The sequence below is a fragment of the Phascolarctos cinereus genome, unplaced genomic scaffold (assembly GCF_003287225.1).
Source record: "Phascolarctos cinereus isolate Bilbo 61053 unplaced genomic scaffold, phaCin_HiC Scaffold_7;HRSCAF=346, whole genome shotgun sequence".
In the NCBI taxonomy this organism is placed as follows: Eukaryota; Metazoa; Chordata; class Mammalia; order Diprotodontia; family Phascolarctidae; genus Phascolarctos; species Phascolarctos cinereus.
Genome location: NW_027556180.1, coordinates 91,281,565 through 91,308,004, shown reverse-complemented (window position 1 = coordinate 91,308,004; position 26,440 = coordinate 91,281,565). Strand labels below are relative to the sequence as shown.

Sequence of the window (26,440 nt, the reverse complement as noted above, 5' to 3'; positions counted from 1 at the left end):
TACTGGAGTGGTTTACCATTTCCTTCTCCAGCTCATTTTTACAAATAAGGAAACTCAGGTAAACAGAGTTAAGTGACTTGCCCAGGGTCACATAGTTAATAAATATCTGAGGCCAGATTTGACCTCTGGAAGATGAGTCTTTCTGGCTCCACTGCACCACTTGCTTGCTATTATAGCTTCAGGGCATATCTATATCTTTTTCTCTCTCAGAGCAAGATTCCAGGCAGCCTGAAATTTCTCCATAGGGTCACTCCCCATTCAGTTAGCCATTTTGTCAAGTGGCATATGGAATCCAGAGATGGGAACTCAGTAGTCTTAGCTGCTAAGCTCCAGTTATTCTACGTAGACTTGAGATTAGTCTTTTAAAAGAACATAGTAGCTTAAGACATTTTTAAAAATTGGGCTCCTTATGAAGACTAATATTGCTGTCATAAGCCTACTTTATGAAAACTCAAGGGGACCTTTAGCTGTAGCAGAAGCTTCCTCATTTAAACGATGAAGGTTAAACAATAAAAACTAATTTTCTATTCCCAGCTTGCTCATGGTGCTGCCAAGAAAAGCATCATGTTACCTTGTGAAAACAAGGCCACCACATTATTTAGCCCTTATATCTGCATCAAACATTTGTTTTTAAAGATGCACCTTTAAATCAGCAACTTTCTAGCTGAGAAAACACATGGTCTGGAATAATTCTTTACTAACCATGCTAATTTGTGTTGTGTTTCTCCGGCACCTCTGCATGTAGTCAAGAGTCCTTCATGGACTGGCCAAACAGCCAGGTGTTGTTGGCTCATTTTTAAAGCCATAACAGCCTTGGACAGGTGGGGCCAGAAGCAAGCAATGCGTCATTCATTCTAGGCCAAAGAGTGAGCTGTCTCAATGTAACAAGAAGGTGAGGGCTAGGGGTAGGAGATAGATCTGAGAACCCAGTGTGTAGAGCAGAAAGATATCAATGGTGGGATCCAAAGGTCAAAAAGGAAAACATTAATTCAAGAAAGAATGTAAGAAACCAATCCAAATAGACTTGAGCTTTTCAAGAGTGAGTTCAAATTTGACTGTGCTATGACTATGCCAGCATCCTAGTTTTTTAATACAACCTCAAGTCACTTGACCTAAATGATCTTCAGTCCTATACCATTCCCTACTGTTGCTAGTTTTTCTCACAGGGCAAACAGCTGTATTTGTGTAGTATTGGAGGATATGTAGATGTCAGATTCATTTTAGAAAGGGAAAAACTATTTTGAGAAGAACCTGGCCTTGTGTTGAGATTATTCCTTAATGCTTTGTATTAAAATATAGAACTTTGATTAACAAATTTAATACTAGAGTTATAACATCAGAAATGACTCACCTTAGGGAAAGGTCTATCCCTTATATTACCAGAATCCTTTCCATAGATCTGGTTTTCTTGCATATGTTCTAAGAATATTCAGAACTCTATTTTTTTTAATACAGGAATTTAGTACTCTGAAGTTTCACCTTGAAAATAAAGCTGTATATACTTATCAAGTGGATGATTAAAGTATACACTGATTATTTCAGGAACATTTTAACTCTGAGAAAAATACAGAAATATTTTTCTTCCAAAAAAGAAAATTGGTCCATCTAATTAACTACTTTGAAGAGGACCTTATACCAGTATTTCAAATGATCTGTGATTTCTATCAGTATGGGTACTTGCTACCAATGCAGGGTGCAATCCATCATGGGGTACATTTGAGGAACAGTCAGTAATCCAATTTAAGTACAGTGTAAATTAAGTACATCCGAGGGAGGCAGTGGGACATAAGGTTGTAAATGCTCATGCTGTGGTGGGTCTTAAATTCCAGAGGAGGAAACCTATTTTTGTTGTTGTTGTTGTTGTTCAGTCATTTCAGTTGTATCCAACTCTTCATGAAACCTTTGAAGTTTTCTTGGCAAAGATACTGGAACAATTTGCCATTTCCTTCTCCAGCTCATTTTACAGATGAAGAACAGAGGCAAACAGGGTTAAGTGACTTGCCCAGGGTCATACAGCTAATAAGTGTCTGAGACTAGATTTGAACTCATGAAGATGAGTCTTCCTGATTCCAAGCCTAGTGCTCTATCTACAGTAGCAACTAGCTGCCCCAGAGCCTATTTTTTTTACTTTATTCAATAGGAAATACGGGACTCAAAGAACATTTTTAATTGGGGAGTGACATGATTGGAGCTGTACTTTAAAAAGATTAAATATCAGTAACTGGTGTGTAGTTTGGTTTGGAAAGAGAAAGCCTGAGGATGGGGAGACCATTTGAGGAGGCTATTTCATTACACCAGGTAAGAGGCAATGACGTCTGGATTAAATTGGTGTTACAGGGAATGTAAAAGAGATGATGAGTGGGAAAGACATTAGGTAGGAAGAATTGACAGGGCTTGATAAGTGATTGGATGTGAGGAAGAGAAATGAGTTCAAGATGACTCCAAGGTTTTGAGCCTAGATGGCTAGGAAAGTTATGGTGTCATAGAACAATCAGGAGGAAAAGCTAGGAGTTTTTGGGAGGAGAGGGAGTAACTAATGAAGGAAGAATATGAATTCATTTTTGGACATATACTTGAGATGCAAAGAAGAAATCCAGCTAGAGCTGAATAACAATTTGCACTGAGTTTTGGTGAGGATTAAATGAGATAACATATAAATCACTTTACAAACCCTAAAACACTAAATGCATGTTTTGATGATGATGAAAATGAGATGATGATGATGATGATGATGATGATGATGGAATGCTTCACCAGAACTCATGATAGAAATCAGGGCTGGAAACATGAATTTTAGTGTCGTCTGCACAAGGTGATATTTGAAGCCGTGTTGATGGATGAGAACATTGAGGTAGAAAGTACAAGGAAAGAAGAGAAGATGAGTTAAGGAAGTAGGAATGTCAAAATGAATGAAATGCCCTGTAGCATCACATGTCTCAGGAATATTGAGAAAGGTAAAGACTGAGGGAAAAAAAAACCCATTGGATTTAATGACTGGGTCATTTGTAACCTTCGAAAGTGCAATGTCAATTAAATGTTTGGGATGGAAGACAGACTTCAAGGGATTGAGAAGGGAGTCAATGGTAAGGAAGTAGAGTAGGATGTTAAAGAAGCTTGAAGTAGAAAGGGAGGTCAGAGATGAGAACATAGCTTGAGGCAACAGGATGCAGGAAGGATTCTTTTAGGGTGAGAAGAATCCAGGGTTGTGCTGGAGGCAGCTTGGATTGGCTAGAGAGAGCCTGTTGCTAAATTTTCAGTGTGAGCATTTACGGCTCAAAATTCAATATATGTTACAAATCAGAGCTTGATTTATTATTTTGTTGATTATTGATTATTAATGCAAATTAATGCAAATTAAATTCAAGTATGTTGAATGTACATTTTTCCCCCTGAAGAGCTGGTTATTAAACATTTACCAGCACACCCCTCTAGAAATCTGAACATGTTTGTACTGATAGGGGAAGGACAAATAGAGAGTAAGAATGAAAATGTAAATGAAAGAGTAAGTGGTTGATAGAATAAGCTTTCCAAGGGGATCAGAGGGTAAGGAATCAAAAATATCAACTATCAAAAATAGTTTGTCACTTGGCCCCAAAATCATTAACATTTCTCCACTGCCTACGGAGTATCAAGATCCTGTAAAGTATGCCTCCCCCATGTCCCTTTCTAGTCCCAGCAAGAATAGGAACAATTTCTCCTCAGATACAGGAATAGAAGAGGAAAAAAGGGGCAAGTAAAGATATAGAAAAACTTGAGGTAGTGAGAAGGGCAACTAAGGGAGTTTATGAGACCTAGTGTCAGAAGACCGAAGTTTGAGTGCTGGACCAGTCACTGTGTGACCTTATATTGTCACTTCTTCCCTTGTGCCTCAGTTTCCTCATTTGTGAAATGAAGACATTTAGTTAGATTTCTCAGGTCTATTTCAGCTCTAAATCTAGGATGACTTATGAGCCCCAGTATCCTCCTCTGTAAAATGGATATAATAATGCATGTATTATCTCCCTCACAGTCTGTTGTGAGAAGTGCCCAGTTACTGTAAATGGGAGTTATTAGAACCATAAGATTTCAGAACTGAAAGTAGTTATCTGCTTCAATCCCCTCATTTTATAGATGATGAAAGTGAGGGCCAGAAAGGCCAAACGATTTGCCCCAGTTTGTAAAATTAGTTAGTGATAAAGCCAGGGCAGCTAGGTGGTGCAGTGGATAGAGCTCCAAGGCATGGAGTCAGGAAGACTCATCTTCCTGAGTTCAAATCTGGCTTTAGACACTTACTAGCTGTATGACCCTGGGCAAGTCACTTAACCCTGTCTGCCTTAGTTTCCTCATCTGTAAAGTGCGCTGGAGAAGGAAATGGCAAAGCACTGCAGTATCTTTGTCAAGAAAACCCTAAATGGGATCATGAAGCATTGGACACGATTGCAGACAACTGAACAACAGCATCAGAGCCAGGAATAGAATCCAGCTGTCTTATTACTACTGGTCAAATTCTATTGTTTCCTCATTCCCCTCCCCCTCCTCCTCCACCTTCTCCTCTTCTTCCTTCATTTCCTCCATCTCCTTTTCTGCCACATCCTCCTTCTCTTCCTCTTCCTCCTTCTTACTGGCTGTGTAACCACAGCCATCATGTGACAAAATTCAACAGTTAGACAGTCTGTTGTTCCCTCAAGGAGCTTACATTCTACCTGGTAGCAACAACATTTCGTAGTTGTTGTTCAATCAAGTGCGACTTTAGGTAACCCCATGGACTTTGTCTGTGGGGTTTTCTTAGCAAAGATACTAGAGTGGTTTGCCATTTCATTTTCCGGTATGTCCCCATTTTGCAGATGAGGAACTGATGCAAATAAGAGTTAAGTGACTTGCCCAAGATCATACAGCTAATAAGTATCCAAGGCCATATTTGAACTCAGACCTTCTTGACTCCAGACCCGGTGCTCCATCCATTGTGGCTGCCCCACAAAGAAATACAAAGGAATTTCAGGAGCGAGAGCACAAAAACAGCTTTAATTGTGGGAATGTGTGTCTCATGTAGAGGAAGGAGGAAGCTAGACTGTCTTTTCAGGAAGCTAGTGATACTTAAGAGATTGAGATGAAGAGGGAACACATTCCACTCATGGGAGGCCACTTGTCAAAAGCACTCAATCTCTCTGATCCTCAGTTTTCTCATCTGTAAATTGGAGGCTGTTGTGCCTACCTGACAGGAATATTGTGAATTTCAAAGGAGACCATGTATGTTTAAAGTTCCTTGCATACCCTTCTGTGTCATATAAATGCTAGTTATTATTATCCTCCACTTCTGAAGCATATATTCTCCCCAAACCTCTGGTTTGATTTCTTACTTTTTCTAAAATGGCTAATATCGCAGCAGCATTAGGGGCTTCTATCGTAGCAGGAGAGGAATTGGGGAGTATGGGAACCCAGTTGATTTTATATTTAGGATATTTGCCTGATTTTTTTCCCCCAAAGTTAATGACTGTATGAAGAATTGGCTGTTCATTTTCAGGAACAATCAATGTGTAACAGTCATATGCTAACAATGCTCAGTTGATTGGAAATCTTAATACACTAGGTTTGTCACAGGGTTGTAGAAGAATTAGGGATATGGCTTCATTAAGATGTTAAAATGAATGCATTGCATATGTTAACAGGTGGCTGCACCCTGTGATATATCTGGCAATTGGGGTGTTAAATCCTAATTCATCTAGCCAGATGTCCCTGCAGCTGCTGCTGGTATTGCAGAGGGAGGCAGTCACCTGAGACCCCAGCTATGAGCTATGAGCTGGTGACAGTGGCTTCAGCAGCATCTGGTTGTACAAATGACTTTTTTGAGACTCTGATTGACAGGTACCAAATAGTTTGTACATGTCCTGTGTCATCATGAGCATATTGGGATTTCTAGATAGATAAACCCAATTTACAGACTTCAAGCCCTTGACCTTCTTAAGTAGGAAAGTCCCCCAGTTGTAGCTTAAACCTGTTTACTTTATTTTGTATCTCTAGAACATAGTAAAAGCTTATTAAGATCAATTGAGTAATATTCACTACCAAATTGGAAGAGTGTCAGAATTTTGTTTTCAGACAGTGATACAGCTGAATTTGCAAAGGGGGTTTACAATTTACTGTAAATGTTTAAATGACCTGTAGCAAGTTCCCAGTACTACTCAGAAGAAGGGAAGGTGTGTGGATAAACATTTAGCTATATTTATACAGAATAACTTTTTTTTAATAAGGCCTTCATGTATCCAGATCTAGTTTACAGAAAGGGAACTCTCTCCTCTCTATCCTTTCCCCTAGTCAGGGTATGCTCTTGATTCCTCTTGAAACCTAATTCATGTTAGGGCCTTATATCAATATGGTGTGCCCCTGGGAGGGGTGGGCCCCCAGGCTGTCAGGATGGAAAAATGAACAAGTTTCAGTTTCTTCATTAACTAGTATTGGGAATAGCCTGTGAGTTGTTACTATACTTCCAGCCTGGGCTATAAGGGGAGACCTAGCGCTTAAAAAACAAAATCATTATGTTCCACAATAATCCACTCTGCCAGTTCCTGTTCCTAGGACCCTTCAAAGGTTTTCCTTCAGATTTTCATATATTTGAACGATTCTAACCCAAATCATTTAGAACGTGAGGATGAACATTTTCCATCGTATTTCATGGAGAATTAAGCTTAAGATTTTTAGACGTCAAATTAGGAAGGAGAGGCAGCTAAAAGCACAATGCCTTAGATCTTTTGTATACTTGTTTGCTAGAGGAGAAATTGTAAACTCAAAATATTTATATAGGCACTAAAGAAATATGGCTTTGAGAAAAAGATAAAACCCAAAAGTTTGGGTTCCATGTCAGGACCCAGTGATTAAATGGAATTGTAAGTGAAGAACTGTGAGATGAAAAGTTAATGCATCATAAAGAGGAAAAAAAAATCAGTACTGCTATACAAAATCTTCGTTGCCCCACAACACTCCCTGACTCATGAGTATTTTGTTAGACTTTGGGAAGGGGAGAAGGAAATGCATTTGTAAATCTGGAGAAAGCAACCCGTTTATTCCGAGGGCTTATCATGATATAGAACTGCCACAAGATGGCAGTGTGTCAGAAGAAGAGTTGTATTTTTTGACTTAGCAGATGTTTTCTTAGGCCTCCTGCCAAGACACTATTTCTATCAGGTTTTTAAAGGTTAAATGGACGCTATCATAGCTTAGTAAGCCAAAATTATGTTTATTTTTTTAAATGGTGGTATCCTCCTTCTGTTGATATTGCCAATCATGAAATTGAGGACATTGGCCATTCTATCTATATGTAGCTTGTCATTCATTGCCATTGAGTTGCTGAAGGAATGGCTATAAATAATGACACCGATTTTCTTGGGAAACTCATGGGAAGCTATTGGTTTACTTGATAGTGACACATGGACCAGGGTTAGTCTCTTGCATGTAATAGAATAGCTAACAAATAGGCCATAGTTGGGAGAAAATAGGTAGCCTTGTCTACCTGGATGGGAGGGCATTGTGAGCAGTTTAGCAGTGGCATTTGTATAGGGGCCTTCGCCAAGAAAGATGAAACAGCAGGGTGTGTTTGTTTGCTTGGCTTCCTCCTCCTGGAAACTGTCCTTCTCATATGCTTGAAGCTATTTGCAGGGTCCTGCTTCAAAGGCTACCTCGCCTACTTTATACAAATATATGGGAATTAGGGACTGGAAGAGTTCTGATCTATAATTGCACAGGATGTTTAACAAAAAAAAAATAAACTGACCAATTAAAAAAAGCTATTCACAGCTGGGTTTAAATAAGGATGAATTATAGGCATTTTTTTTTCTCTACCTGAATAATCTATTCATAGGGAAAGAAGAGGTTGGAAATACTCTTTGTGACATTTCCACCTTCTTCTCTGCCATATAAAATCATTGTGCTTGAGGAGAATATTATTCATTCGAAGACACCTTCCAGAATTCAATGACAATACCCAAAATATAATTAAAAAAAAAACTTCAAAGAGCCTTATGATTAATCCAGGGCTGGTTCTTTTTTAAATCATGGATTCCTTTGGCAGTCTGCAAAGCCTACAAATGCCCTTCTGAGAATGATGTTTTTAAAGGCATAAAATAAAATACATAAAATTACAAAGGAGACCAGTTATATTGAAATACAGTTATCAAAATATGTTTTTTAAAAATCCTCAGACCCCAAATTAAGAACTCCTGACCTATCTGAAATCCTTCATAACTGTCCATTGTGACCACTTTTTTCCTACCAGATACTGTATTTAGTGATAGAAATACAAAAGCAAGGAAATCCTTGCCGTTGATGAGCTGCATTCTAATAGAATAAGCTTAGCTTTATGAGGAGTATCTATAACCAAAGAAATGAAAAATATCAGGATGGGGATAGATAAGGGGAGGCTGGGGCTTCTGCCATTCATTCCTCTTCCTTTGTATTAGTCACAACAGCTCACATTTCTGTGGCATTTGAAGTGCCTTACAGCAGTCCTGGGTTGTTGGCAAGAATCTGCAGGTAAATGTTTAACAACCAGCTCTCTGGAAAAATACTACTTACAGCTTACTTTTAAGTTTTAAATGCATTATTATTTTCTTCATCATTCTCTTAAGTCTAGACAATCATAAAACAATAAATCAATCCCTGATTTGTAGCTTTTGTCAATTTCCATGGTATAAATGCTCACACTGAAAATGTAATAATTGGCTCTTAGGACTGGATTCCAATTATGCACAGCACATCCTTGGTCATAGGTACCATTTGTGTCTTATTTTAATAAAATGATATATAGAAACGGGATATATGGAATGGAGTTTCTCATTGCATAATTTATTTAGCTATGAGCATGTCTGGATCTCAGATGTAGACTAGCATCATGATTCTACAGTTATTGGTATACATGGAGTAATGACCAGGCAACTGTCTCAATGGTGTCCTGTTCTGCTTTGAAAGGACCGTGATGGACAGCAAATCCATCTAAGTGTTTGGCCTTTGGAAATTCTAGGCAGTCATTTGTTCATTTTCTCTAGTCAGAAAAGTAGCTTGGGAAGTGAAGGTTGTTTGTTTTTCTCCTTTTAAAGCTAGTTCAGTCCACTTTCATAAAAATATATATGATGGGGCATCGATATCGAAATCCAGGGATCAACAACCACAGGGTTTGAAAATAACATCGCAGACCTACTAAACTAAGTTTAAAAGCAACCTGGGCCTCGCTTTGTCAGTATTCACATTACTCCTCAGGGATAGCGAAAATGTTGCTGTTATTTCAGCAAAGAGTTAGACCCCCATTTCCTAGGAAGCATCATCTTAAGAGTTTAAAGACACAAGTTTATAAATAAGTGTGAAGATAAGTGCCTCATGAAGTAGTAAGTGTATGGTCACCAAGAGAACAAAGCTTACTTCTTAGGGGTATTGTAGGAAAGGCTTTGGGCTAATGGAGGGGTCAGACTGGAGGACCTTCTAATTCTGAAATTTTATGAGGAGACCCTAGTCCATCTATTATGTGCTTTTGAGGCTTTTGGAATTCTTAATTCACACCTTGTTTTTTCATTTGTGTCATCAGCTAAAGATGGACTCATATCCCATAGAGTAGGGACTGGGAGTAGGGACTGCCCAAAACCATTGCTCTGGTTCTTCTCCCTGTACCGTGTTCCCGGGTGTGAACGAGCCCTGTCTGACTACTTCATGTTTTTGGGAAGCATCCACTAGTCTCTTCTTTCTAGTTATTATCTTACTGGACTTAATTAATATGATTATAGAAATATAGACTTAACTTGTAGAAATTTGGGCCCTCTGGTCAATAAAACTTGAGTTTTTTCTCTTGCCTGGTCCCACCTGTTGTTTGATTTGTTATCCCTAAGATTTAATGTCCAGCAACATATGAAACATAGCACAGAATTGGGTTCCAGTGGCCTGTACCTGCAAAAATTTAGTCCAAAGGTACAAATATAGTGGAATATTATAAAATATGAGAATTGTCCTCAACTCAGTAAAAAGGAGTCTTAGAAAAATGTTGGGAACATTTACTGTTACCATCTATTAAAGAAAATGGGAGAGATTTCCAAGCTCATAAAGGAAAGATACCAGGACAGATATTGGCAATATGTTGGTATAATCTCAGGTCATAGACAGATTGATACTTACGTTTTCAATAAAACTTCTCTATAGTGTTCTTGAGAGAAACAGATTTTTTTAAAAACACTCTTTGATAAAACAATATAAGACCAACTTTGCTTTATGATTCCTTAATTGAAACTTTTTTTTTGTTGAAACTCTTAATTAAGCTGGAGTCACATATGTAGTAAAACTTCAAGTTGGTAAAATGTAAGGAGAGTATTTGGCGGAAGTTTTGTGTAATTGCCAAATAGAGAATCCCATATAGCTTAAGGTTTCATTAGGACATATTCAATGTAAGATAGTCCCATTCTGAAAGTAAACAAGAGTCTTTAAAAAATTCACATTATGCTGTTATATAGTTTACCTGAGCTACAATGGATATTGCCTTTATTTTTTTTTCTTTCAGTTAACAAGCATTCTTTTTCTCTTTCCCCTTCATCCAGCTACTAGGAGAAAGAAAAACAAAATTTTGTAACAAATATGTAGTCAGTATGTATGTATGTATATAAAACTTTCTTTACTCTGAGTCTCCCACCTCTGCCAGAGGGTGTATAACATACTTCATCATTGGTCTCCTGGAATCATATATGATCGGATGTCAGTAACCATCCTCTGGCTGGACATTGCATTAGTCAGGGTTCTTAAGTGTCTCAAAGTTGTTTGTCCATGTTGGCATAGTATAAGATAATTCTCTGGGTCCAACTCTACTTAAGTTCATACAAGTCTTCTCAGGTTTCTTCAAAACCATCCATTTCATAGTGTCTTGTGCGTTAATAGCATTCTATTGCATTCATATGCCATATTCTCTTCAACCCCCTTAGTTTCTAGTTCTCTATCACCACAAAAAACTACTATACCTAATTTTGATACATATGGCTCTTTTATTTTTCTTCCATTTCTTTAGGTAATAGTCTAGCACTGGTATTGTTGGCTCGAAGGTTTGGGGTTATGGTTTTAAATTGCTTTCTAGTATGCCTATATCAATTTATAGCTCAACCAAGAGTACATTGATATGCCCGTTTTTCTGCAGCCCCTCCAACACTTATCATTTTAATTTTTTGGTAAAGTGTGTCAATCTGATTAATGTCAGGTAAAACCTCAGAGTTGCTTTAATTTGCATTTTTCTCATTATTAGTGATTTGGAGCAGTTCTTCATATAGCTTTTGATAGCTTGGATTTCTTCCTTTCAGAAGTACTCATTCATTTACTGTCAATTGGTGAATGGCTTTTATTCCTACATTTTGAATCAGTTCTTTATGTATCTTGGAAATGATGCTTTTATCACAAAAATTTGGTACAAAGATTTTTTTCTCTACCTGTCTATTTCTCTTTTAATTTTACACTGATTTCATTTGTATAAAACTTTTAACTCTATGTAATAAAAATTGTGCATTTTCTCTTCTGTGATCCTCTTTATCCCTTATTTAATCTTGAGCTCTTCCCCTATCCATAGGTAATTTCTTTCTTGTTCCTCTAATTTATGATGTGACCTTGAGGCTTATCTTGGTATATGATGGTTGGTCTTGGTATATGAGATGTTGGTCTATACGTAGTTTCTACAAAATTGTTTTTGTTTTCCTGGTACTTTTTGTCAAATACTGAATCCCTGTATCAATAGTTGGGGTCTTTGTTTGCTTCTATATGTTGTATACTTAATCAGCTCTACAGATTAAACTCTCGAGCATTTAACCAGTACCAAATAGTTTCAATGATTACCGTTTCATTATATAATTTGACATCTAGTATTTCTAGGACCCCCTGCCTTTGCATTTTTTTTCATTATTTCCCTTGAAATTCTTGACCTTTTGTTTTTCCAGATTAATTTTGTTATTTTTTCTAGTTCTATAAAATAATTCTTTAGTAGTTTGATAACAAATTAATTTAGAGATTATTGTCATTTTTATTATATTGGCTCAACCTTGCCATGAGCAATTACTATTTCTCCAGTTATTTATGTCTGCCTTTATTTCCACAGTGTTTTATAGTTGTATTCATATATTTATGTATAGTTGTGTATAACTATTCACATGAAGCAGGTAAGTGGTGTAGTGGATAGAACACCCAGCCTAGAATCAGGGAAGCTTGAAGTAAAATCTAGCCTCAGATACTTGCCAGTTGTGTGACCCTGGATGAGTCACTTAACTTCTGTCTGCTTCAGTTTTCTCATCTGTGAAACAGGGATAATAATTTTACCTACCTCATAGGGTTGCTGTGAGAACCAAATGAGATAATATTTTAAAAGCGCTTTATAAACCTTAAAACTTTATAGAAATGCTATTGTTGTTGTTATTGTTCCTGCATTCTCTTGGTTAGTAAATGATCTTACCTTAAGGGGACACATACTGATTCTAAAGTTTTTCTAATTCCCCCTCTCGTTAGCCCTGTATATATTGGAAGTACTACTGAGGTGTGCTACATATTAAAATCTGTTATTTATCTCTATCTACCTATCTATATCTGTGCATATATATGTATGTGTATGTACATATGTAAGTACGTGTATATATGTGTGTATTTATGCATGTATGGCATCATAAGCTTCTAGCCCTAATCTGGAGGTCCCACCTCTGTATAGGTCATGAGGAGGGACCCCTTCCAGCCTTAAGTTTATTCAGTAACTTGAGACTGTTTCTGTGTGTTTCTAGCTATTGGACACCTGTCCACTAGAAACTAGAATAAAACTTAAGCCTCACTTTCCTCATCTGTACAATGAGAAGGTTGGGGTGGATGAGCTCTTTTCCAGTCCATTCCAGAATTATAATTTTGTGGCATACTCAGCTTTTCCTACCTCCAAGTTGTAAGATGGCAATTATTTTTCTATGTAATTCCCCATGTTAAGTGTGAATTTAGAGATAGCCAAGAGATGAAAGACTAGAGAGTCTTACTAGCCTTTGGAATCTGCCCAGCATGGAATGTTCCGCTGGACTTTTAAAGCACTTCCTAAAATTCTGTATGTACTTCTGGCAAATAAGGTATCTAAAAACATATATTAAATATGGAATGATTTAATTCTTAATAGACTCCTAAGTTCATTGACCTCCCAAGGGTTATCTGATATGAAATATATTGATGTGCATGAATTATGCCTAATTCCTAATGGTGCAACTACACGTGTAAGAGACATCATCGCTTAAAGAAAGAGATGTAAAATCAGTCCCTACAGAATTTCAGCAAGGGTAAAAATGAGGGAATTGTAGGATTCAGTGCCCAATGGGGGCTAAGGGAAGAAGTTTAGGACTATAGTGTGCCAGTAGAGCTTGTTAAAGAGCTGGGGAAAGGCTTAGATCTCAGATGGAGCAGGGTAAACCCGTGGCTCAGAATGAGTCTCTTGACCTTCAGGTTTCTAAAGTAAAATGTGATTATGCTTCATTTAAAACACTATATTGGGTTACTGAGGAAGATAGTGTGATTCCTCAAGAGAGGTCTTTAAAAATAGAATAGATTCTCATCTCTCTGAGGTGATGTGGTATATTTTTGTCCAGGGTCAAGGGAATGGGATACATTTTTTCTTTCAATATCTTCCAGCTTTGAAATTTTAGAGGATGTAGTCTTTGCTGATGCTTCGTAATCATATTATATTAGGACATTCTTTCTTACAGCATTGCAAAACATTTGATGAGATGGTATACATGCCCTCCTTTGAATGAATATCTCTGCAAATAATTGGCATGAATTAAGCATGCTGATTTAATAGCTAGTTGAACTAAGTCACAAAGAGATTAAGTGCTCTCTCTCAACATAAGATAAATCAGTTATCATTTAGACGGTCTGGATTCAAATGGGGACTAAATCTCTAGCTGCTCCCTAAAGGATTAAAGGCACTACTTTCCATGCACAAATCTAGTACTTAATGACTTGACTGGCAGAGCATCTAGAAGAGGTCTCTGAGTGGCTTCGATGACGTGGCAGCCTTGAATTGAGAGCAAATACCTGTCCTCTTTGTGGACCGCAGCTCACTTCCTTTCTCTGGCCTGCATTTCTAAACTTTTATTTGCAGCAATATTTTAAGTTAATGATAGGCATTCTAAAAGCTCCCACACTTCTGTGTAGTACTTTTAATGCGCTGTGATTAAAAAAAAATTAACCACTGGCTGTTGACCATCATTCTCTTCTCTGTGGGCTGCGCATAACTGGCATACTGGCCGTGTGCTCTAATGAAAAGGACATAAAAAGTATTCCCCCAAAGATTTAAGAGAACCACATATTCTGTGTAATTGTTATTTCCCTGGTTAATCTCCTCTCCATTTGTGTACCTGCTGACAGTTTTTAATTATGTTTCAATTATCCCATGTTTTATAAATAACTCGCTTTTTTTTAACCCTCTTATTAGCTTGGATAGTTTGCAATGCCCTATGTTGGTATGCCAGCATCGAATGGTTTCCTAAGAAGAGCCAGGTGAATTTATTCAATCAACAATACAACTAGTAATGAAAGTACAAGACCTACATGCACCTAATATAGCACAATGGAAAGAAACATTTCATCATCGTACCCTTGCATTCTTGTATTCTATCCACTTCATGCAAAAGATGATCATGTTCTGTCAAATGAGTAGCCATTGGTGTCTAAGGTTGTGATGAGGACCTAATGAAATAAAGAACTTATGTTCAAAAAAAAACCACTTCAAAGAGCTGTAAGCCATTGCACCAATGTGAAGTGTTGCTATTGCACTAAAACTTTGTGTTTTTTTCTTTTCATTTTAGGAACTAAAGCTTATGGTTAGGACAGAGAATATAAGAGCAGAGAAAGGTGAGCACTGGTCAATATAAATATTTGACATCCTGATGGATTGATGTTCTTGGATCTAACATGACTTCTTTCATCTCCAGCTATGATGGACCATCCTTTGTTGGATTTCTCCAGGAAAACCCAGCCATTTGCTCATCTCACTATTAATGGCACCAATATTCCCTCAGGTAAGTTCTCAGGTCATGCAGCCAAAGAAGCATTTCAAAGACTCCTATCAGCCATTTGAATACTTAAAACTACCAACCAGTCACTAGATCACTTGCGTTCTTTGTCCCACCAAAGGGAAGATCATTTTGCTCTTAAGATGACAAACATTGAAACTCTCTCTAGAAATTGATTCTTAGCTTTGCCAGAATATACTTACCTCGAGTTTGCATTTTTAGCCAGTGATCAGACATATTGCCACCAGGTACTTATTGATATGGTTATGGTCCCTGAGACTTAGGTAAACTCAGACTAAAGTTCGGGCATTCCCATTGTTGAAGGAAGTAATTGAAGTTGGGAGTTGTTTATACTCTTTCAAGTGAGTAAGATTATTGTTAACTTAGCTGCCTCTTGCAGTGGTCTTGCTGGAGTCATGGGAAACAGGCTTCTAGCTGATGAAAAATTCTGTACCTCTCCTAGGAGTGAACCAGTTACTTAGTCAGGAGGACTACCCCTTTACGTTGCCATTCCTGTGAAAGAGGCAATATTTTACATGGTTTCCATAAGGAAGATTTAGTTTAAAAATCTATGGATTGGGGCAGTAGATAAAGCACCGGCCCTGGAGTCAAGAGGACCTGAGTTCAAATCCAGCCTCAGACGCTTGACACTTACTAGCTGTGTGACCCTGAGCAAGTCACTTAATCCTGATGGATCCTACTAATCAGTTTTCTGGGAGATGGGAGACCTAAGACATCAGCATAGAGAGTTCCTAGCGTGGAATCTCCCTCCAGTGGTACAGATGCTCAATTAATTATGTCTTCTAGAGTTGTTTGGGGGCTCTGAGATTTAGGAAGTTGCCCATGGACATATAGGTAAAAAATGTCAGAGCCAGGACTTAAACCAACCAGGATATTATATTAATAATAACCACAGTGATACATAAATCTAGAATTTTTCCATGATGGTTATATAATATCTAATAATAAGAATGAGCATTGGCTAGCTAGAACCCTCACAATTTCCAGGTAAATGAGAATTTATTCCTTTAGTTGCCAAAACTTCAAAAAATTCAATTTTGCAGTGAAATCTTTATAAAATATATATTTCCTTGCTGTAATACGCAAAACGTACTGAATGTCATTTAAACTTTTCTTGGTGACAACATCATAATGATGAACATTTTCACTATTGCCTAACATTATCAGACCTATTGTTGTGTATGCTAAATGGTTTAATTTTTCTATGCTTTTAGTACTCATGTCTGTTTTTCTGTCGTGGTTTTAACTTCCACCTCTCTCTGCTGTCAGGAATAGCCTTCTTCCTACTTTTATTTTGTTGGCCCTTACTTCCAGTGCATTTAGAAACCAGAAACCAGACTCATTAGAAACATGCCCAAAATAAAAGTGTGGCAAATAGTCTCTGAGTGAGGATTTGAGGTGTTCTCCTACCAGTAAAGTACATGGGCTTTATTTAGCATGCAAGATCTTGTAACATCTGTTTTGGGTTGAGCCGAACCCTATTTTCCTCGAGCTCTTCGATATTACCAGATAAATGAGACTTCCAGACAGCTGTGTCACAATTGGGCAAGATATTTTTAGACTTGAAACATTGACTATCTGGCTACTTTTGAGCCCAATTCTTAGGCTCAATTTCTGAGATCATGGTGGCATAATTGGTGCAGGAAAGTTTTCTGTGAAATTCTCTGGAATGAAATAATCTGGTAGCAGCCAATGGAATATTTTCTTTGAGGGTAAGCTTGTGCAATTTGTGGTAGAATATGAAAATAGGGTTCTTTAGGTTTCCTTATGATCTCCTTACCAATGAAATGGGTCCTAAATATGTTTCATCAACATATTTTATCTTTAGTTTCTCTGCATCTCCAAAAGAACTATACTAATTTGCTATAATGACTGAAGACTGCTTTGCATATTAGCACATTTCAAATGCAATCAAATTAATAATGAAGCATCACTGTGTACAATATGAAAAAAACATTTATCTTTTCAGGTTGTTTTAAATAACCTGTAACAAACCTTACACTGGACGATGTGCTGAAGTCTATTTGGCAATAGCAACCATACTTTTAGGTATAAAAATCTCTCTACAGGCATCTCATATAAAATCATTGCTGAAAAAATAGAGCAGAACTCTTGGATATTTGTGAGGTTTATTGACTTTGTGCCTGAGTGAAATGAGTTAGTGCATTTTACTGTTTAGGAAAATAGGATTCGTTCTTCTGACACAGACCATTTTCCCAAGCCCACTTATTTCTTAGTTTCAATAGTGGTCAATAATCTACACTTCAGAGGAAGACTGCTATAAATGTTTTTATTAACTTCTTGGGGCAATGCGAGGCAACCTGGGGTGGTAGATAGTGTTGGACTTAGAATCAAGAACACTAGGGGTTCAAATCCTCTCCCTGATGCTTACTGGCTTTACAATTATAGGCAAATCACTTAAGTTTTCTGAACCCTTGGCAACTCTCCAATATTCTAAGTATGAGATGTGCTATGGCTTACATTAATGGAGATAATTTCCATCTGAGGTATCCCTGGAGCTCCTAGGCCAACAAAATCATAGGTCCTTGATGATCTTCTGGAGCTATATTTTGTGTTACGGGACAGCCCAGCTATACGTATAACTATGAAGAGAAATGAGAACCCAGTTCACTGACTGTTAACAGCAATATAGAAGTCTTGGGCTTCAGGGGGCATAAACATCACTTTGCCCATATAGTATTCATTGCTTCATTTGTGTTACTCAGGCTATTGATTTCCACTGGCATCATTTCATCTTGCTTTCAAATTTGCTACAGTTATGACAGTGGTGGTTGAGGTAAAGAATCGGTCAAGCTCCATTAGTATAAGGTTCCTTGGCCAGGCATTTAAGTTGTCTCTGGCCTGGACTCAATTTAGCTCTTCAACTAATATATTATCTGAACCCATTTCTTCAGCCAGACTGATCTACTTAATGTCCCTCTAGCTTGCTAGACATTCTTGTGACTAGCCCATTGTTCTTACCCTTGGCCCAGCCTGGAATGCACTCACTCCCATCCCTCTCAGCCTCTCTAAATTTCATGCATTCTTCTCAGTGAATCCTTTCCTGATGTTCCTATCCCATGGTGATCTCTCCTGCCTCTGAATTCCTCTGCATTTACCTAGACCACTTGTTTAACATCAATGATATTTTATTGCTTTGTATTGCAATGTGGTACAGGGGAGGGAACATTGGATGCACATTCAGAAGTAGATTGTGCTACTTACTAGCATTGTGACTTTGGGCAATTCTTTTTAACATCATCCAAGACCTCAGATTCTGCATCTGTAAATTGGAGATAATGTGACCTGCCCTGCCTATTTTATAGAGTTGTTGTGAGGGTCATGTGTAAATACGGGAAAGTACTTTGCAAAGTTAGAGTTGCTATAAAGTGAATGTGAGAAAAAAATCATTTAACTTCTCCTATTTTTCTGTGTCAGTTGTCCAGCTAGATTTAAGTTCTTTGAGGTTAAGATGCCCATTTTATCCCCACAGTGGATGTACATTGTGGTGTTGTTTAGTCATGTCTGACTTTGTGACTCCCTTCGGGGTTTTCTTGGTAAAGATACTGGAGTGGTTTGCCATTTCCTTTTCCAGCTCATTTTACAGATGAGCAAACTGAGGCAAACAGAGTAAAGTGATGTGCCCAGGGTCACACAGCTAGTAAGTGTCTGAGACTGGATTTGAACTCAGAAAGATGAATGTTCCTGACTCTAGGTCCAGCGCTCTATCCACTATGCCACCTAATGAAGCACCTATATAATATATATGGTGAATAAAGATGGAGTCTTCTGTAGTTTTTGGTGGGAAGAAAAGATCCCTTTGGACTAAATGTACATTGCAGGGATATTGAGGCTCAGTCATCACCTTTTGCCTTTCCTACTTAACTCCTTTTTCCAAAACCCAGGTCTTCTAGACTTACTCTATACGTAGAGAAACTAGCTTTTCCTTTCATTTTTCTAATGCTGCTTGCCCGTTTGACCTGGTGAAGCATCACAGAGGAGGGGACATGGTATTCACTGTGGTTTGTTATTATTCACATAAATAGTCTTACCGTAGTACATCATGTCAGAGTAAAGTCCTTCTCTGCTCTTCCAGTCATGACAAGGAAGGAACCATGATTCTCAAAGGCTACATTAACAGAGCACAAGCTTAGGGCAAGTTCTACCAAGCCAGAAAGTCTGGTGTTGAACTGTGTCTGTTACCCATATGCCAGACTGGCTAAGTTCCCAGTGGCTCATCACCAGAAGGGTGACTACCCCCTGACAATTTTTTTCAGTCACAACCAAACAGACCATCTCTTAATATGGACAGTGGGAGGAGCAGGGCATATGCTGCATTTGTCAAGGAAGCACCCACACTGGTAAAATAACAGATCTTTTGAAGTAATAAAGAATAGCAGGCTTGATCCTAAGGGATGGCATGGGCAGATGAGATGAAAGGAAGACTTCAGAAGAGTGAAATGCCCTGAATTTCTTTCAATTTCTTCAGGAAACTGTTTCAATTTGCAGTCCTGGAAGAGTTGGCTATTCAGGAAGAAATGATGACTAGAGAAATTTTCGTCCTTATTTAGTTAGTTCACCTTGATATTATTTAAATTAGGATCCTTATTATTCAAATAAGAGTTTGCTTCTGGAACTTAAAGAGTTGGTCCCAACTAGGAATTATTGATAAATCACCTCAATGTGAATCAGTGCCTTTATGGTTTTCTTCCCCCTCCTTTGTCTCCCCTTCACTTTTTCTTCCCCCCCCCATGAATTTTTCTGATTCTGTAACAATAATAAGTAGTATTTACATAAGGTTTTAGAATGTAAGTGTAAAATGTGTTATAACTACAGGGGCACCCCAAAAGTCTCATTTTAAGCTTTGATAGTTTAAAACTTCACTAAGACTTTTGTCATACTCTGATTTATCTCATTTGACCCTCACAACTACCCAGTGATGTAGGTCTTATAGATATTATATATAGATATTATAACTACTTTATTATACTTGAGGAAATGGAGACTCAGAGAAGGATTAAAGTGATTTATGCCTTGGTGGGATTTAAACCCAGAGTAGCATTTCATATACAGTAAAATTTTTCTTATTTGGCATGTCTGGGATTTGATTGTTTTGTTTAATTAGTTCTGGTTAATGTATGATTGGGGGGGTGGTATGATGTAGACTGATGATGTTATTGGCATAGGCAACTCCCAGTAAGGAAATTTCTTCTTCTAATAAAAATTAACTTCTACAAGTTATATAGTCATTGAATTGCCTGGAGACACTCAGAGGTTTAGTGACTTGCCCGGGGACACATAGGATGTATCAGAGGCCATAATTGAATCCTGGCCTTCCTAACACAGGCCAATTCTCTATCCACTATGCCTTAAGATTTACTAAATCTATTATTCATGAGTTATCAACTTGCAGTGAATCTGAATTTAATAAAAATAATCTGAACATAAATGGAAGCATTTCAGAATTCTATGAATATCAGTTATCATTATATAAATAGACATATGGAATTGTTGGTTACTAAGTTACTATGAGTTTGATCAGTACTGAACAGTGGATAGGAGTGACCTTACCGTTTTTTGACACATAGGAATAAATGAATTGTTCTGATAGGCTATGTTCTTAGTAGAAAGTAAATAAACATGAAGGGTTTGTGTGACATTTAATAGAATAATGGAAATTTGTGACAGAAAGGATCCTTAGAAATCTAGTCTAATCTCTTCCTTTCGCACATGTGGAAACTGAGGTCCAAACTGGTTAATGGTTTGTCCAATTCCATATAGCAAGTTAGTGTTAGAGCCAGGTCACCTGATTCCCGATCAAGAACTGTTTCTAATATACCCCACAGCCTCTTTGTTGTGTGCCAATTACGTTTTCTCCTGTGTTGAGTTGTAGGTCTCAGTTATGAGTACAAGTTAAGTTTGAAATATGAAAAGAGGGGAAAAGAGGAAAGGAGATTGTAGGCAGCAATGTGCTCACGTCTCTTACTCTTTCCTTGGAGCCATTGGAATCCAGTTTCTCGTTTCCCTTTTATGCACCTCAAATATCTCGTCATGAATTGAAAGTGAAGGTTGAGACAATTGAGATGTATAAGTAAATGAAACTGTCAGTTCTGGTGCAGGTTTTGAGGTTCAATTACTTAATGCTTTGGAGTACCCATTGGTGATTTGCTTCCAAGCTCAAAGACCTGTTGAACGTCATACTCAAGAAAGGAACTAAATTCTAATTGTTTTTCTCTTTTTTGCTCAGGCTCCAGAAAAGTGAATCTTTCTTCCTGGTACCATGACAGAGGTTGGGCAAATATATCCAATATGACTTTCAGCAATGGAAAACTAAGGGTCAACCAAGATGGCTTCTACTACCTCTATGCCAACATTTGTTTCAGACATCATGAAACTTCTGGTGGTTTGGCCACAGAATCTCTTCAGCTGATGGTGTATGTCACTAAAACCAACGTGAAAATCCAAAATTCTGACACTTTGATGAAAGGAGGAAGCACTAAATACTGGTCAAAAAAATCTGAGTTCCATTTTTACTCCATAAATGTAGGAGGATTTTTTAAACTGAGATCTGGTGAAGAAATAAGTATCCAGGTATCCAACCCATCATTACTGGATCCTGCTCAAGATGCAACTTACTTTGGGGCTTTTAAAGTTAGAGATATAGATTGAGCCTCAAGTTTTACTGGTAGTAATTATACATTTCCTAGGATCTGTGTTAATTTTTAAAAATATGTCAGAAAGATGTTTCATAGCTGTGTCAGACTACTAGGAGACATGACTTAGAGCCTTCTGAGCAGAATTTTACCCTCAGATGTGTGCCTTTGACTCTGTGTGTACACGTACAGAGGGAGTGTCCTGGACTCAAGATATATTCCAACATACAGGCTTTATTACACAATGGTTTATATATTTTGTAATAAATTCCTAGAATTAAACTGGAGTGTGGCATTTATGTTTACCTTCATGAAATGCTGCATTTGGGCTATTAGAAGGGGCTACACCTGACTCCTGGTATTGCTGCAGTTTCATGCCAGTAGGAGGCCAAACCTGATAGGCTTTTACCTGAAGTGCAAGAGGGTGATCATCTGAAGAGTTGAGTTCTTTTGAATTGTTACATCATGCTAGAACCTGCAAATAATTTTTTTTCTAAAGAGGAAAGAAAAAAATATGTATTTTTATATAATATCTAAAATTATATTTCAGATGTAATGTTTTGTGCAAAATACGTAAATTATATTTGTGCTATAGTATTTGATTCAAAATATTTAAAATGTCTTGCTGTTAGCATATTTAATGTTTTAAATGTACAGACATATTTAACTAGTGCACTTTGTTAATCCCCTGGGGAAAACTTGCAGCTAAAGGAAAGAAAGATTGTTTGCTGATAGCAAATGTAATATATTTCTTTGTTCTTTTTAACTTAATAGATTTTTCAGACTTGTCAAGTCTATGCAAAAATTAAATGAATTCCATGAATAAAGAGTAGAATGTTGGTCACTAGGTGCCTTTCAAATCTAGAAGCTAATTGACTTTAGGAAGCTGACATTGCCAAAAAGAATACGTAATGGACCATTGAAATCTGTCAAGAGTATTTGTGTAATTATTGAACAGGTGTTTTTTCTACAAGTGCTGCAGATTGTGGATTTTAGATTTTTTTTCCTAAAGTATAAATTTATCAGAGGCATATTGGCCAAAAAAACCCATCTTCAATTTAGTAGGGATAATTTTATACTATACAATAAAAATATTTCCTTTTTTCTTTTGGTATAAAAATAAATTTATATGAAAAGATGCTTTGAATGCTGTGGTTTCCTGTTATACTTGTTTTTTCTGTGATCCTTTTCTCCTCATTATACTGTTATGTAGTTTATAGCTGCTCCCAAATTTTATTGGGAGAAATGTGGATTCAATTAAAAGTAAGGAACAAAGTCCGTTAAATTAATGAACCCTTGAACTCTGATAAAATAAATGATGAGAGATTTGCATGTGTGTCGGTAATCATAAGTCAAAGAGGCTTTGCAAGTTAAAAAAAGGGGGACCTATACTTATACTGAAGACCAAATATACTTAACACCAGGTCAGAGTACCCTTGGGGACAATTTGCCCAGTGACCTAAGGGATCACCTGCCATTTTTATACTTTTTTTTTCCATTGTAGAGGAGGAAGCAATGAGGACTAGCATCATGAGAGTTTGCCTTCGGGAAGCTATTTAATGCTGGCAAACTAATTAAAGGCAAATGATATAAGAAAAGGAGCCCCCTGATGAAGATCAGTTTGCAATAATTATGTTGTAACCTTTGCACTAGCAGGCATGGAATCCTGATGGTAGTGACAGGAAAGAAAATAATGAACAAATATTATAAGAAGAAATACTGAGTTTGGCCAAACATAGAAGTAATGCTAAGGTCCAAGTCATACATAAATATGTCCGTTCAGTTTTATTTTTATGTTATTTTATTTTTGTTTTTTGGTGAAGCAATCGGGGTTAAGTAACTTGCCCAGGGTCACACAGCTAGTAAAGGTCAAGTCTCTGAGGCTGGATTTGAACTCAGGTCTTCCAGTTTTATTTTTTTAAAAAACAAACTCCAGTGCTGTTCTTCAGAGAAGCTCAACATATGCTCATACAAAATGTAACAAGCTTCAAAATAAGTCTACGAGGAAGATTGGTCCAGTGAAAACCACCTGAGAGCAGGGACATTTTAGTCATTTTTGTCTTTCCATCCCTAATGCCTAGAACAATGTCTAGCACACAGTAGGTGCTTGGTAAATCCTTGTTGAATTGATATGCTATAATTTTTCTTCCAGTAAAGTGTCATGTAAATTAAATGTAAGTAAAATGTAATCTCCCTGAGGGCTGGGGTTGTTTTTAACTTAATCACTGTATCCTAGCACAGTACATTGCATATATTAAGTATTTGCTGAGTGCTTGTTAGATTGGATTGAAAATGGAAGTTTTTTTTCCTCTGCAGAAATGATGTATGATGCTTAGACAAGCCTTACGAGGGCATCTAAAGTGGTGATTGCAACCTAATAATAATGATCCTCTCTTTTTTCCTCCATCAAAGATATCTTTGTTTTTCTCTCATTCATTCTTTCCTTCCTTTCACAAATTTTCTTTCTCTTCTTTCTTTTGTTTTATCATTTCCTCAAAAGGCTGTTGTAAGGAAAACATTTTGTAAGCTATTGAGCCCTGAGTAAAAGTGAGTTATTATTCTCCCATTCAAACCTTAGGATTCTCAGTGGCGTGAATGAGCATTGCTTCTCCACACAAGAGGTTCTCAGGCTCAATGGGCTGCTAGCCTCTGGGAAGACTCTCAAATTGGGTCATGGCAAAAGTTGGAAACCAGTTATCTAGGAAGTGTAGTTATATAATCAGGCATGGATGGGACGAATGCCGGAAAATGAAAGCTTACTAAGTCTTGTGACAAATAGAGTTGTTTGTCTTTTCCTGGTATAATGGAATGAGAGTTGGGTCAGAAGTCAAAAGACCTTGGGTGACATTAGCTATGTGACCTTGGGTAAGTCACAATTTTCATAGCTGTAAAATGGAAATAACAACATGTGTACTACTTGCCACAAGGTTGTTGTGAAGAAAGAGGTTTGTAAAATTCTGTATAAATGTGAATTCTTGTTACTCCTCCACTTAGAGGAGTTCTTCAGTTAAGTTCAACAAACATTTATTAAGCCTTTGATCAGTGCCTGCGTCCAAGTGCTATGCTAAGAACACTGACTTCTTTTTTTCTGAACAAGTTTCTATAACATATATGTTCCATGCTGCTGAATCTTTTATGATTATGGAGAAAGATCAATCCTTTCTATTTCTTCCTTCCTTTCTCTTTCTCTTCTTTCTTTCTTTCTCTCTCTTTTTCTCTTCCTTTCTTCCTTCCTTTCTCTTTCTTTCTTTCTTTCTTTCTTTCTTTCTTTCTTTCTTCTTCTTCCTTCTTCCTTCTTCTTCTTCCTTCCTTTCTTTCTTTTCTTTCTTTCTTTCTTTCTTTCTTTCTTTCTTTCTTTCTTTCTTTCTTTCTTTCTTTCTTCTTCTTTCCTTCCTTCCTTCCTTCCTTCCTTCCTTCCTTCCTTCCTTCCTTCCTTCCTTCCTTCCTTCCTTCCTTCCTTCCTTCCTTCCTTCTTTCCTTCCTTCCTTCCTTCCCTCCCCCCACCTCTCTCTGTCTCTGTCTCTCTCTCTCTCCCACAGTATAGAGTAATTTTTCCTTTCTTTCCTATCTCATTTCATATCCATAATAAGTGGGAGTTCCATTTCCCCAGTTTTGCAAGCCATAATTTGACCCTCTTTTGGCAAGTGTTGTAACTTTAGTTTGGCTTATGATGTTAATTATTGGTCATATATTTACATTTCAATTTTATTTTTATATATTAAGTTTAAATTCCCCTATCATCACCATGATTGTTTTACTAGAAATACCAGAAGTCTCCGACAGAACCACTAATATAGATGTTCTCCTAACTTTCCACCAGAATCTCAGTCTTGTGTAATTGTAGGATCTTTAAATGTTTGAGCTAGTGACCAGACATATTATACTCAAATCACACAAACATACACAAATATGCTGAGTGATTTTTCTTTGAAAATTCAGGTTGATAGTTATCAAGCACATAGAACCAAAGCACATATTGATTACTTAGGTGAAAATTTCGATCTAAACCAAACATACTAATTTATCAAATGATATCTTTGTGTGGGTAATTTTAGCTTTAATGCAAAATCCTAACCATATTTTTATACAAAGACACATGCATTCAAAAACATAGAGAAGAGGATATATCTTTCCAGAATTCTGATGTATCATTTGATCGCATGATACAGGCTGCTAGAAATACCAATATTACCAAGCATGGGGGTGGGGGGAGGCAGGGAAACAGAGAAAAAGACAGAGAGAGTAAAATTAACAAATAGAGACAGTTGGAAGCATTTGCCTTCCAAAAACACTACCTTAGGTGAATTAAAAGACAAAGAATATCTTGCCAGGGGCCTGGTAAATTATTTCAGCTGTGAAGATCTGCTCCTGACCATTGGCATTCACAGAGTGGACTGGGTGTACGGGAACACTCAGCCCATACTTTTTGTAGAACTATGTCTCTGACCCAGAAAGGGGAAGTATTTTGCAAGGAACCAGGGGGGAAAAACATTAAATTAGTGGGATCAATAAAATGATAGGGCAATTTCTAGTCTGGCAAAAGACAAATTCTTCCAAACTGTTGTTACGTTGCTCCTTAGAGGATTAGGCAGGCAGAAGAGAGGAAGAGGGTAATCAAAATCCTCTGATTTCCCTTTTCTTCTCAATAGCCCATTGTTCTCCAGTTGGTAATGGTGGTGAGGAGTTTGCACTTTTGGCCTATATTTAGGTTTCCTTAAGTCATCAGGTTGGGGTGGGGGGGAGGTGTACGGTACC

At 37.4% G+C, this 26,440-nt stretch overlaps 1 protein-coding gene across 1 annotated transcript in view; it reads left to right on the top strand.

Annotated features, from left to right (window-relative positions):
- Window positions 1-21,967, top strand: part of TNFSF11 (TNF superfamily member 11) — a 51,159-nt gene extending 29,192 nt beyond the window's left edge. Inside the window, exons 3-5 of the mRNA XM_020977034.2 lie at window positions 14,805-14,850; window positions 14,931-15,017; window positions 21,280-21,967. Coding sequence (XP_020832693.1) covers window positions 14,805-14,850; window positions 14,931-15,017; window positions 21,280-21,701 — 555 coding nt within the window. The 3' untranslated portion in view covers window positions 21,702-21,967. The remainder of the gene's footprint in view (window positions 1-14,804; window positions 14,851-14,930; window positions 15,018-21,279) is intronic.
- Window positions 21,968-26,440: the final 4,473 nt, after the last annotated feature.